The 14478-nt window shown below is 50.5% G+C and overlaps 1 protein-coding gene across 2 annotated transcripts in view; it reads right to left on the reverse strand.

The window, feature by feature from the left end:
• The window catches only part of LOC110531720 (insulin receptor substrate 1-B), an 83189-nt gene that overhangs the window by 49377 nt on the left and 19334 nt on the right, over positions 1-14478 (reverse strand). For both annotated transcript variants that reach the window (XM_090183768.1, XM_021615051.3), the window contains exons 2-3: positions 14040-14344; positions 10697-13871 (exon numbers count right to left, since the gene is read on the reverse strand). In XM_090183768.1, the coding sequence (XP_090039894.1) occupies positions 10697-13871; positions 14040-14344 (3480 nt within the window). The remainder of the gene's footprint in view (positions 1-10696; positions 13872-14039; positions 14345-14478) is intronic.

Raw genomic sequence — 14478 nt, forward strand, 5'->3', positions numbered from 1 at the left:
ACTGTAACCACTAGGCTAACCTGTCGATACTCAAATACACTGACTCAAATAGACTCCCATGTATTTAACCCATGTATTTAACCCATGTATTTAACCCAGGTATTTAACCCAGGTATTTGAAAATAGTATTTGGTAGACTATTTACTTTTTACAAATAACCATTACTTAAATAAAAGTGGCTGTTTTTTGCAAAAATAACTATTTGAAATACCAGGTACTGTAAGGACCGACGCCGGAGATGAGAAGCAGATACGGGGAGTCAACATTTAATCAGGAACAGGCAGGTAACAAGACAGGCGAAGCGTTGGCACATGGGTAAACAAGAACATACGACAACAACGCTGAAGCAGGGAACAGAACGGGAAACCAGACAGATATAGGGGAGGAAATGACAGAGGTGATTGAGTCCAGGTGAGTCCAATAATCGTTGATGCGCGTGACGGGGGGGCAGGTGTATGTAATGATGGTGGCAGGAGTGTGCGATGCTGGGGAGCGTGGCAGATACTCAAATACACATGTATTTGAACCTAGGTCTGGTCTAGACTAGGGCTGTGTCCATAGCATAGCTCACATCCTGACCTAACATAGGCTGAGGGGGGATCAACTGGATCTGAGGGTCCAGAAGGATCTCCAGGGTTCTCTCTCTCTCTCGTAGAAGTAGATATAGCATAGAGCTAATAGTAGAAAGTCACTTTTCACAGTGGAAAAATGTTCTCATCAAACTGACCATGCCACACAATATCTGTAGCAGAATGAATTTCATTATAATCTGCAGCATCCATGAGAAGGCAGTTACTGATACATATGACGCAATTGGCAGGATGTTGCCTAATGTTCAACACTCTGTAACACTTCATTTACAGTTCAGTTTCTCTAAGTCCTTTTGAGTAGCGTCACGTTGAGAAGTTACGAACATCTCTTCATAATTTCCCTGTCAAGATGGCACCCGCGGCAACTGTGTGACTAACTGTACTGAATGTCATACCTGGTCATATACTCGAATAGGCACTGCATCTATCCAACCATCTTATTATAGATGTCGAAGGCAAATAATCCTGCAGAAACAGAAATGTGAATTACTTTGTGCATTATAATTAATGCCATTTTTTTGTAGGGGTTGATACATGTTGAAGGGAAAATCAAGTCTGAAATTTAAACTTGAAAATTACAAATTTCAGAAGCCTTTTTAAACCTCAAATACACCTTCACGTTTAACATGTGCTGCATTGCAAGGAAAGTACTCCCGCAGCAGGGTGATCAAATTAAGATCCTACATCTGTACCAAGTAAAAAATAAGCTATGAACTGACTGCAGTCATCCAACAAGTACAAAAGGATAGTGAAAATACTGGAGGCATATAAATAGGCCTCGCCTGGCTATGGTTTCAGGTCAGGGATTCAATGACAGAGTAGACTTGTTCAGTGTGTGGTGTCAAGGTGTGTGTGTGTGTGTGCGTGTGAGAGCAAAAGAGTGAGTGACAGACGGACAGAAAGAAAAAGGGTTTGTGTGTGTATGTGTGTATGTACTGTATGTGTGTATGTACTGTATGTGTGTGTGTACTGTATGTGTGTATGTACTGTATGTGTGTATGTACTGTATGTGTGTATGTGTGTGTGTGTGTGTGTGTGTATGTACTGTATGTGTGTATGTACTGTATGTATGTATGTGTGTATGTACTGTATGTGTGTGTGTGTGTGTGTGTGTGTGTGTGTGTATGTACTGTATGTGTGTATGTACTGTATGTGTGTGTGTGTGTATGTACTGTATGTGTGTATGTACTGTATGTGTGTATGTGTGTATGTACTGTATGTGTGTATGTGTGTATATACTGTATGTGTGTATGTGTGTATGTACTGTATGTGTGTATGTACTGTATGTGTGTATGTACTGTATGTGTGTGTGTATGTACTGTATGTGTGTATGTACTGTATGTGTGTATGTACTGTATGTGTGTGTGTACGTGTGTATGTACTGTATGCGTGTGTGTGTGTATGTACTGTATGTGTGTATGTACTGTATGTGTGTATGTACTGTATGTGTGTGTGTGTGTGTGTGTGTGTGTGTGTGTGTATGTACTGTATGTGTGTATGTACTGTATGTGTGTATGTACTGTATGTGTGTATGTACTGTATGTGTGTATGTACTGTATGTGTGTATGTGTGTATGTACTGTATGTGTGTATGTACTGTATGTGTGTATGTGTGTATGTACTGTATGTGTGTATGTACTGTATGTGTGTATGTGTGTATGTACTGTATGTGTGTATGTACTGTATGTGTGTGTGTTTGTAATATAACTCCAACAACAAGGATGAAGAGGGTGGGGTGAGGAGGGGTGAGACGGATTAAATACTTCTAAACCGCCTCGGCTCAACTTTACTCCATCACTCACTGCAGCACTTACCACTGGGAGAGCAGCCACCACAGAACAGAGGCCAGACGTGTGTGTGTGTGTGTGTGTGTGTGTGTGTGTGTGTGTGTGTGTGTGTGTGTGTGTGTGTGTGTGTGTGTGTGTGTGTGTGTGTGTGTGTGTGTGTGTGTGTGAGTGAGAGCAGTAGAATTGGGTGAATGGGTTCTTATTTTTCCCTTCCTCCCGAGTCCCAACGGTGTGTGTATATGTGCGTCCGTGTGTGGTGTGGTGTGTTGTGTGTGTGTCGTGTGCCCCAGAGCAAGTGGTGCCCATGGCTGGTTAAGCACCTCTCCAGAAGTTCCACAGTTGGCATGGGGCATTGAGGAGGTGCCAACATGCCATGTCGCCCTTAGGCTTGCCAGGAGGCACTACAGCATTACAGAGCGATACAGGACAGTGCCATGCGACTGGTGTGTATACCACTATGACAGGCTATGAAAATGCAGGGACCGAGATCATATAAGTAAGTAGGTCATGATTTTTTGTTTCTCACTAATCCTGAGTTTTTATGCTGCCCCTTCAGAGACTTAAAAAGATTTATTGAATTGAAAAGATTGCAAAGTATCGGATCCTACGTCAGTAGTTGGAGGCAACTATTAAAGGCTAAAAGGGTAGGGGCCAGGTGTAGGGGCTAGGGGGCCTGGGGTAGGGGCTTGGTATAGGGGCCTGGGATAGGGGCTTGGTATAGGGGCCTGGGATAGGGGCTAGGTGTAGGGGCTAGGGACCCGGGATAGGGGCTAGGTGTAGGGGCTAGGGACCCGGGATAGGTGTAGGGGCTAGGGATATGGGATAGGGGCTAGGTGTAAGGGCTAGGGACCCTGGATAGGGGCTAGGGGGCCTGGGGTAGGGGCTTAGTATAGGGTCCGGGGATAGGGGCTAGGTGTAGGGGCTAGGGACCCGGGATAGGGGCTAGGGACCCGGGATAGGGGCTAGGTGTAGGGGCTAGGGGCCAGGGATAGGGGCTAGGTGTAGGGGCTAGGGACCCGGGATAGGGGCTAGGTGTAGGGGCTAGGGACCGGGGATAGGGGCTAGGTGTAGGGGCTAGGGACCCGGGATAGGGGCTCGGTGTAGGGACCCGGGATAGGGGCTAGGGACCTGGGATAGGGGCTAGGCATCAGTTTAGGGGGTAGGGGACAGGGGAGGGGCTAGGTGTCGGTTTAGGGGGTAGGGCAAAGGGGAGGGGCTAGGTGTCGGTTTAGGTGGTAGGGGCTAGGTGTCGGTTTAGGGGGTAGGGGAAAGGGGAGGGGCTAGGTGTCGGTTTAGGGGGTAGGGGAAGGGGAGGGGCTAGGTGTCGGTTTAGGAGGGAAGGGGCTAGGTGTCAGTTCAGGGGGTAGGGGCTAGGTGTTGGTTTAGGTGGTAGGGGCTAGGTGTCGGTTTAGGGGGTAGGGGCTAGGTGTCGGTTTAGGGGGTAGGGGCTAGGTGTCGGTTTAGGGGGTAGGGGCTAGGTGTCGGTTTAGGGGGTAGGGGAAAGGGGAGGGGCTAGGTGTCGGTTTAGGGGGTAGGGAAAGGGGAGGGGCTAGGTGTCGGTTTAGGGGGTAGGGAAAGGGGAGGGGCTAGGTGTCGGTTCAGGGGGTAGGGGCTAGGTGTCGGTTTAGGGGGTAGGGGCTAGGTGTCAGTTTAGGGGGTAGGGGCTAGGTGTCGGTTTAGGGGGTAGGGGCTAGGTGTCGGTTTAAGGGGGTAGGGGCTAGGTGTCGGTTTAGGGGGTAGAGGCTAGGTGTCGGTTTAGGGGGTAGGGGGTAGGTGTCGGTTTAGGGGCTAGGTGTCAGTTTAGCATAGGTCGCCTTTTTCAAATGACCAAGGATCGAGGTACATTATGAACCGTTGTAATGTGGAGGTTAGAGGGGCAGCCCGAGGCATGGTGGTGAGACGGCTAATAGAGTGTCACATGGTCTTCCTGAAACATGTTGGCATGGCCTACAGGGGGATTGGATTTCCACCATCTGACTTCACAGGAAAACCACTTCACATCACTCATTGGTAAACACATGCACTTGCCCCAACCATCCAAATCGCCTTTCTCCTTTTTGACGAAGCATATGTGCAGGACACCGTAGTTGAAACATACATAAGTATGAGGTAACCCTAAACACAGATGTGTGTGTTTCTGGAGGGACCACGTGTTCACAGTGCACTTCCCATCTAAATAATTTAAAGCTCCCATTAAAAAACACATAAACGGTCACAGGCATGCAGTCGTGTGCACTGTACACTACACATGACGTACACACCCACGAATAAACTCTACATAAACAGACAGCCTCTCACACACACTCTCACAAACACACACTCTCTCTCACACACACACACACACACACACACACACACACACACACACACACACACACACACACACACACACACACACACACACACACACACACACACACACACACACACACACACACACACACACACACACAGTCTTGTATAACTAACCTTGTTGGGAGACACAATTCATTCCCATTCAACATCCTATTTTCCCTAACGCTAACTCTAAACCTAACCCTAAACCTAACTAAACCTAACCCTAACCCTAACCCTAGTGCCTATAACCTAATTCTAATTCTAACCCTAACACTAATTCTAACCTTAACGCCTTCAAAATAACACTTCACCTTGTAGGGACTAACAAAATGCCTCCCAGTTGGTCCGATCTTTGTTAGTTTACTCTTCTGGTCCCCACAAGTATAGTTAAACAAGTCCTCCACACCCCCCACCCACCCACCCCACCACACGCACACACACACACCCGCACATGCTGGAGCTTGCCAGAAAGAAATCCCCACAATTACCATGGACCAGAGTTAGTTTACCTAAAATCTTAGGCCTACATAAATGCACAGACGAGACTAATAATTGCTTCCATACCACGTCGTAATCCACGGATCAGTCTGTACTTTTGGGTTCTTCACACTTCATTCACACTGGCTCTCATTCTATTCCTATCTGGCATTCGTTCTCTCTATCCTAGTCGCTTTCCTCTTTCCTCCATAAGAGGGGTACTTCCCATGCACTCCCAAAATCTATTTTTATCTGCCTTCTCTCATCGTTCCGGGACGGAGCGAGACACAATGGGAAAACAGAGGGAAGGAAAAGAAAGAGACAGAGAGAGGAGGGGGAGACGAGAAAGAGACAGAGAGAGGAGGGGGAGACGAGAAAGAGACAGACAGAGGAGAGAAAGAGAGGGGGAGAAGAGAAGAGCAGAAAGAGACAGAGGAGAGAAAGAGAGGGAGAGAAGAGCAGAGCAGAAAGAGGCAGAAGTGAAAGAGGGGGAGAAGAGAAGAGCAGAAAGAGAGAGAAGAGAAAGAGCAGAAAGAGAGAGAGGAGAGAAAGGGGGGAGTAGAGAAGAGCAGAAAGAGAGAGAGGAGAGAAAGAGGGGGGAAGAGAAGAGCAGAGAGAGACAGAGAGGAGAGAAAGAGGGGGAGAAGAGAAAGAGCAGAAAGAGGATACAAGACAGAAGAAAGAAGATTAGAAGAGGAGACACAGAGAAAGGAGAGAAAGAGATGAGAGAGAGGTTGGGACGAGAGAGAGAGCGAAAACACGTTTAAGGGGAGAGGGGGGAGCTCAGTTCAGTTCAGTCCAGCCTGGCCCAGCTGAAGGGAGCTGGCAACCTACCACGGCAGAAACACCCGAACAAAAGGATCATTTATTGGAGAAGGAAAAAGGGGGAGGCGGAATGGACTGGAGGGATGAAGAGAGGAGGGGTCACTGTACAGAGGCATTTGGGAGCAGTGTGAGTTAGTGAAACGCTGGCCCCCTCTCCACATTCACAGCCAACGTGTAACATTCTGCCCCATGCTGCCTGGCTTACGCGACCATGCTAACATGTTCCCAATAAGAACCCACTGTAGAGGGCTAAAATCCTCCATAAAGGCCCACAGTGTGAAGGCTAGCTAGTGCTAACGCTCCACCACTCAGTACTTTAATAGTTAGTATCGGCTTATAAATCCCCACTCAGGGTTTAACTGGGGTCTATCTATACAGATACAGTGGTCGGGCTTCTCTAACGAGCCAGCTCAGGCCAAGTTAGGAAAGACAGGCTTCTCTAATGAGCCAGCTCAGGCCAAGTTAGGAAAGACGGGCTTCTCTAATGAGCCAGCTCAGGCTAAGTCAGGGAAGACGGGATTCTCAAATGAGCCAGCTCAGGCTAAGTCAGGGAAGACGGGATTCTCTAATGAGCCAGCTCAGGCTAAGTCAGGGAAGATGGGATTCTCTAATGTGCAAGCTCAGGCTAAGTCAGGGAAGACGGGATTCTCTAATGAGCCAGCTCAGGCTAAGTCAGGGAAGCCGGGATTCTCTAATGAGCCAGCTCAGGCTAAGTCAGGGAAGACGGGATTCTCTAATGAGCCAGCTCAGGCTAAGTCAGGGAAGACGGGATTCTCTAATGTGCAAGCTCAGGCTAAGTCAGGGAAGACGGGATTCTCTAATGAGCCAGCTCAGGCTAAGTCAGGGAAGATGGGATTCTCTAATGAGCCAGCTCAGGCTAAGTCAGGGAAGACAGGATTCTCTAATGAGCCAGCTCAGGCTAAGTCAGGGAAGACGGGCTTCTCTAATGAGCCAGCTCAGGCTAAGTCAGGGAAGATGGGCTTCTCTAATGAGCCAGCTCAGGCTAAGTCAGGGAAGATGGGCTTCTCTAATGAGCCAGCTCAGGGAAGATGGGCTTCTCTTATGAGCCAGCTCAGGCTAAGTCAGGGAAGACGGCATTCTCTAATGAGCCAGCTCAGGCTAAGTCAGGGAAGACGGGATTCTTTAATGAGCCAGCTCAGGATAGTTTAGTTTAGTTTATTAATTCGACCATTTAAAAAAAACAGAAAAGACGTTGTTTTCATAGGCAGAGGCAACTCATTCCATTCTGAGGCTCCAGTATACAAGAAGGTACAGTGCCTTGCGAAAGTATTCGGCCCCCTTGAACTTTGCCACCTTTTGCCACATTTCAGGCTTCAAACATAAAGATATAAAACTGTATTTTTTTGTGAAACAAGTGGGACACAATCATGAAGTGGAACGACATTTATTGGATTTTTCAAACTTTTTTAACAAATCAAAAACTGAAAAATTGGGCGTGTAAAATTATTCAGCCCCTTTACTTTCAGTGCAGCAAACTCTCTCCAGAAGTTCAGTGAGGATCTCTGAATGATCCAATGTTGACCTAAATGACTATTGATGATAAATACAATCCACCTGTGTGTAATCAAGTCTCCGTATAAATGCACCTGCACTGTGATAGTCTCAGAGGCCTGTTAAAAGCGCAGAGAGCATCATGAAGAACAAGGAACACACCAGGCAGATCCGAGATACTGTTGTGAAGAAGTTTAAAGCCGGATTTGGATACAAAAAGATTTCCCAAGCTTTAAACATCCCAAGGAGCACTATGCAAGCGATAATATTGAAATGGAAGGAGTATCAGACCACTGCAAATCTACCAAGACCTGGCCGTCCCTCTAAACTTTCAGCTCATACAAGGAGAAGACTGATCAGAGATGCAACCAAGAGGCCCATGATCACTCTGGATGAACTGCAGAGATCTACAGCTGAGGTGGGAGACTCTGTCCATAGGACAACAATCAGTCGTACATTGCACAAATCTGGCCTTTATGGAAGAGTGGCAAGAAGAAAACCATTTCTTAAAGATATCCATAAAAAGTGTAGTTTAAAGTTTGCCACAAGCCACCTGGGAGACACACCAAACATGTGGAAGAAGGTGCTCTGGTCAGATGAAACCAAAATTGAACTTTTTGGCAACGATGCAAAACGTTATGTTTGGCGTAAAAGCAACACAGCTGAACACACCATCCCCACTGTCAAACATGGTGGTGGCAGCATCATGGTTTGGGCCTGCTTTTCTTCAGCAGGGACAGGGAAGATGGTTAAAATTGATGGGAAGATGGATGGAGCCAAATACAGGACCATTCTGGAAGAAAACCTGATGGAGTCTGCAAAAGACCTGAGACTGGGACGGAGATTTGTCTTCCAACAAGACAATGATCCAAAACATAAAGCAAAATCTACAATGGAATGGTTCAAAAATAAACATATCCAGGTGTTAGAATGGCCAAGTCAAAGTCCAGACCTGAATCCAATCTAGAATCTGTGGAAAGAACTGAAAACTGCTGTTCACAAATGCTCTCCATCCAACCTCACTGAGCTCGAGCTGTTTTGCAAGGAGGAATGGGAAAAAATGTCAGTCTCTCGATGTGCAAAACTGATAGAGACATACCCCAAGCGACTTACAGCTGTAATCGCAGCAAAAGGTGGCGCTACAAAGTATTAACTTAAGGGGGCTGAATAATTTTGCACGCCCAATTTTTCAGTTTTTGATTTGTTAAAAAAGTTTGAAATATCCAATAAATGTCGTTCCACTTCATGATTGTGTCCCACTTGTTGTTGATTCGTCACAAAAAAATACAGTTTTATATCTTTATGTTTGAAGCCTGAAATGTGGCAAAAGGTCGCAAAGTTCAAGGGGGCCGAATACTTTCGCAAGGCACTGTACCTTTCCCAGCATTACTCCTGAACCTGTATAAGCACACATCAGCAACACCTGATCTGGTGTTGTGATTGTGTGCATCCCTAACATGAGGAAAGTAATCACTTAGATATCTGGGCGCAGGACCATAAATACTCCTGTAAACCAAACCGAGTCTAATCTGGGACACCCTAGCCTCAACAGGCCAGTTTAGTTCGAGAAAGCAGCTCCTGCCTATATGAGTACGTGGACTCATCTTCAATACTACCAGGATTAGTTTATCCTGGCCTATCTGGAGCTTCCCTTCATAAGCTTTGCTAAGCCCCCAAACCAGGAAGTACTAGCATATACTAAATGGCATTGAATGAGGGCAGTAGCTAGCACTTTCATGGAGTCCTTATCAAGCAGCTTGGACTTTCTACCCAAAAACTCCTGGCATTAACCTTCCCTAGCACCTTATTGGACATGCTCACACCTCCCAAGCTTCCATCAAGGATACATCCCAGGTAGCTAACAGAGGTTTTAGTAGTCAGCACCTTACCCCGTAACTCCTCTCTGATTTCAGAGGACCTACTCAATTTAGGTCTGAATCCAAAAATAATTGCTTCAGTTTTCCCTAAGTGCAGAGATAGCTTATTATCTCCAAGCCATTTGCTAATGTTAGTAAGCTCTGTGCTAAGTATGCTCTCCAACATAGTTTTACTTTTGTGAGACACCAGAAGTGTAGAGTCATCCGCATAAAGAAAAAGACGGCAAGAACAAGCGTCTTTCATATAATTGATATACAATAAAAACAGCACACAATAAAAACGGCCCAAGCACGCTCCCCTGCGGAACGCCACAACTCATTGGTTTTGCCTGAGACAGTGAGCCATTAACTTCTACTACTTGCTCCCTTCCTGATAAGTAGGACTTTACCCAGCGTTAGAGGGATACTGCTTAACCCCAGTGCCTCCAGTTTGGAGATTAGGAGACAGTGGTTAACTGTTTCAAAGGCCTTTTGTAGGCCAAGCAGTACCACTCCACAGAGATTTCCCTCGTCAATCTTAGGGAAGACGGGCTTCTCTAATGAGCCAGCTCAGGCTAGGTCAGGGAAGACAGCCTTCTCTTACAGAGAACGTTTGTCTCCGTCTCAGAGAATATGTTTGTCATACATGTAGCAAAACGCAAGGCTAGTATAGAATTTGCTATGAACTTTTATCTAAATGGATATTTTCTGTTGATAAAATTGAATAGAATGTGCAGTCCGAGACATGAAAAAAATCGATAAGCACATTTTCATGGAATAAGAATTGTTTTAATAGGTTGTTTCAGCCTTATGCAACTGCTACAAATGAACATTGAATTTTAAAAAGGTTTCATATTGCTCTGCCCTTTAGACAAAATAGATTTGCAGATAAAACCATTGCATGTACTTAGCTACAGATAGCAAGCAGCCTAACCATATCTTTGATTTAGGCTTAAATAGACAGTAACAAATATCTGATATCTGGTTTCTGTGTTTGTGTGTGTGCGTGTGTGTGTGCGTAATCCGGCGCCAGGTGGGCCTGAATATGAACATAAACGGACAGAACTGCTCAGTTTCATTTGATTATGTAAAAGGCCACTGTTTCATCTGAATAATCTCGACAGTAGCAGCAGGACACAGCGATGGAGGTGGGAGAGAGAGAGAGGTGGCATAAGAAGAGGCTCAGGAGAGCAACCAAAGCTGCACACAGAGCATGACAGAGAGACAGAGGGAGAGAGAGAGAGAGCGAGGACATTTAGACTACTACCTAAATATGACAAAAGGAGCAGATGTGAAAAAACAGTTCATCTTACCTGTACCATCCTTGTTTCCGTTCTGATGCGTTCGCAACTCCTCTGACTTATAGAAGTCGATGCTGGCATAGGTGTTGAGGTTGGAGCCTACACTGCCCCCCACTCCAGCCCCGGACGCCACTGCCCCGGCCCCCCCAGTCAACATGGACGAGTAGAGGCGAAGGGGGTTGGCCTGGACGGTTGAAGACCCGTCTAGGGCTGCATGAGGGTTCTCTTTGTTAGCCAAGTCCAAGTCTATGTAGTTGAGGCCTTGCTCCATGGATGAAGTCTGGGCAGAGGGCAGGCCAGGCCCGGGATGGAGGAACTGCGAGGGGAGATGCTCGGCTGATGCTCCGTTTCCCCACAGCACGCCCTCCAACCCCAGACGGCGAGCCACAGCCTGGGCGTGTTCCGGGAAGAGGGAGGCGACAGAGGAAGAGTTGGAGGATTGGGGAGGGAGAGAGGGGGAGGGGAGGAAGGTTTCGGAGCAGTGGCGTCTGCGGCCCTGGGCGTCGGCCCGGATCACTTTAGCGCCGTGGTCTGGGTTGGGCCCGGTTTTGGCCAGGGGGAAGTCCAGGCCCAAGGTGAGGACAGGGACTGGTGGCTCGGGGCTGGCTGGGGAGGGGGCTTTGGAGGAGGTGTTGTTGGACATGGAGCTGGCAACGCTGTTGTTGTTCAGGCTGAAGGCCATCTCTGTATAGTCCCCGCAGGAGGTAGGGGATTCTGATTGAGTCACCACAACGCGGGTAGTCTGTCTGTTTATCCTGGGCCCTGCTTCAACCCCCTGGGGTTCCCCTTGCTGCTGAGGGGACACCCTGAGCACACCGCGGGCCTTGGGTGCCAGGGCCATGGGAGGGGGCGTAGGAGGGGTGGGGAAGGAAGGGAAGCCCAGCGGTGTCAGGGAGAGGGGCGAGGGGGACGGAGAGGGCCCCAGGTCCATGTTGACATACTCAGAGGCTGATGGTGGGGTGAGCGGTGTCAGGGGGGCAGAGGGGCTGCGGGAGAGGGGCAGGAACCCCCCCAGGCAGGACGTGGGCTGGTGTGAGGGGCGCTGGCTGGAACCGCGAGGGAGGGACATCCCATGTCTGAGTCCCCTCCCTTCCCCACCTCCTGGCCCTCCTCTGAACTGGATGCTCACATACTCCCCTGGGCTCTTGGGCTCCGGGGGGAGGGGGTTCTCACGGACCCTGGGGAGGGTGTTGGCTTTGGAAACGTCCACAAACAGGCTGACCGGCCGGGTCCTGGCTCCCCCTTGCTGGCCCTGCTTGGGGGCCGCCCGTCTCTGCTGGAGGAGCCCTATGTCTTTAGAGTGAGCTCCCCCACCTGAGGGGCCTGCTCCCTGGGAAGACCTGTCCTCATTCTCCCCTAGGCTCTCGCTGCTGGCCGAGCTGGAGGAGTATGAGGACGAGGAGAGGGACAGGTGGCGACCTTGGACCGCACCCAAATTGGGGTCCTGACGACCACCCACTGCTCTGCCAACCCCTCTACCACCACCGCTCCCATTGGGCCTCCTTCCTCGGCCGTCCTCAAAGTGTCCACCAGGTGGCGTGTGTTTGTAGGAGCGGGGCAGTGAGTAGTAGGAGTAGACCATCTTGGGAGCCTGCTGAAGGGGATTGGGGTCTGTCTGAGGGGCCTGCTGAAGGGGATGGGGGTCTGTCTGAGGGGGGTGCTCGGGGGGAGGGGGGCTGCTGTTGGCCGAGCGGGCGCTGATGGGGGACATGTTCATGTAGTCGCTGCCCGCCCGGCTGTCCGCGCTGCTGCTGCCCACCCAGGCCCCGCCTGTCAGGCCACCACGCTGGTCCGGAGAGCAGCTGCTGTTGGGTGACATCATCATGTAGCCGTCTCCGGGAGGGGGCCGGATCTGTTGTGGCGGTGATACGCTGTTGTTGGGTGTCATGGCCATGTAGTCGTCCGCCAGCTTGGACTCGTCAGCAACCGAGGCGGAAAGAGAGTTGGTGAGGTTGACAGGGGGTTGGGTCACTCCTCCCGGGAGCATGGACATGTAGCCATTATCCCGCACTACACCTCCACCTCCACCCAACTCTCCAGCCACATCCAGGTACCCCCCTCCTCCCCCCTCTCCACCGTGGCTTATTTCAGAGTCTCTCCGTGAAGAGGAGGAGGTGGTGAAGGACTCCCTGCTGGTGCTTCGTGACATGATGGCGTAGTCGGCCGCATCCTCGTCCTGCTCCTCCTCCCCCCTGCGGGGCCGTGGGGCCAGGCGTTCCAGTGCCATGGGGGGCAGGGACGCCCGCTTGCTCAGCAGCCCCCTCTCAGCCTCACATTCCCGGCTGGAGGAGCGACGCAAGACCCTCTTGGTCTGGGCCTGGTGGGAAGGGGCTGAGCTGGATGCACCAGCAGGCAGACAGCCAGATGACGTGGCTCCACTACCACCACGCTGACCCATTAGGGTGTAGTTAGCAGCCTCATCGTCCAGGGGTTGACCGTGGCCGCCCGACCCGGCTGACCCTCCAGGCATGTTGGGGAAGGGGGCCAGGAGAGAGTGGGAGGATTGCTCCCCAGGGCTGGAGCCGTACTCGTCCGAGGAGCCATAGTCGCTGGGGGAGCCCGACACGGAAGCGTTGTGCGAGGGGACGCGGCTGTATGCACTGGCCCCTGCTCCACCACCCCCCCCTCCGGTCGCACCCACCACTATCCCAAACTCTGAGCCGTGGCCGGAGCTGGAGGAGAGGCTGGGGGCCGGGGAGGGGGATGGGGTGGAGACAGAGCGCATCAGGCCCATGGGGTTGTTCTTGGCCAGGGTGGGGGCCGAGCGGGCCGATTTGGACCTGAGGATGGGCGTGGTGGAGCAGGACCCGTTGGTAGTAAGACTGGAACTCTGCCCTACCCCTCCACACGCTCCACCCACACCTTCTTCACCTTTACTCCCGTCGCTGGCTGTGCGTGACCTGGGGAAGCTGTGGCGGGGAGTGGGCGATGCATTGGCACTGTTGCCCCCAGTTCCAGCCCCTCCAGGCGGCTCAGTGCGGGGCCTGCGGGTGAAGCCCACCTGGCTGGGGGGCGGGTTGGGGTGGTGGCGTCGCGAGGGGACGCTGATGGGGTTGGAGGCTGTAGCGCCCCCTCCTGGTCCGGAGTTGGACTGCGACTTGCTGCGTTGGCGGAACTCCTCGCTCAAGGCCTTCATGGCTTCCAGCAGGGTCTCATGCATGTTCTGGGCCACCACAGAGTCATCCACCTGCATGAGACAGAACACAGTTATACTATATGGGTTCTCTTTTCCTTTAAGTTTAGCCAACATCAAATGGTCATGCATTAGGATGAATACACAGCTTGCCAATCAAAACACAGTGACCACTCAGAGCTGCAACCCCAGAGACTAGGCCTGTGTTACATCTCATCTCACCTGCATCCAGAACTCCCCGGGGCCCGTGACCGCGGAACGACCAACCTCCACGAAGAAGAAGTTCTCGGAGTGACCGCAGCGCCTCACATTCATCAGTTGCAGGACCACGGCTGCGGCGTCTGAATTAAGCTTGACGAAGTTGACCGTCTTCTCAGTCAGGCACAGCCGGTAGACACCCACCAGGTTCTTGGCCTGGCCCAGCCCCTTTGGCCACACCTTGACCTGCCACACCTCCTTGAAGGCTGGGCCTGGGGTGGGTACACCGTAGTCCCCTCCCGGACCGGTGTCGGTACTAGCCACCTTACCTGGAAAGGAGGACAGAAGGGATGGATATAGAGGAGAGAGAGAGAGAGAAGTGTTTTATATAGAGATTGAGAGACAGGTGGGTGGATAGAGAGATAAAAACAGGTGGGTGGATAGAGAGATAAAAACAGGTGGG

This window comes from Oncorhynchus mykiss, chromosome 9 (genome assembly GCF_057628025.1).
Source record: "Oncorhynchus mykiss isolate SJ-2025 chromosome 9, ASM5762802v1, whole genome shotgun sequence".
Lineage (NCBI taxonomy): Eukaryota > Metazoa > Chordata > Actinopteri > Salmoniformes > Salmonidae > Oncorhynchus > Oncorhynchus mykiss.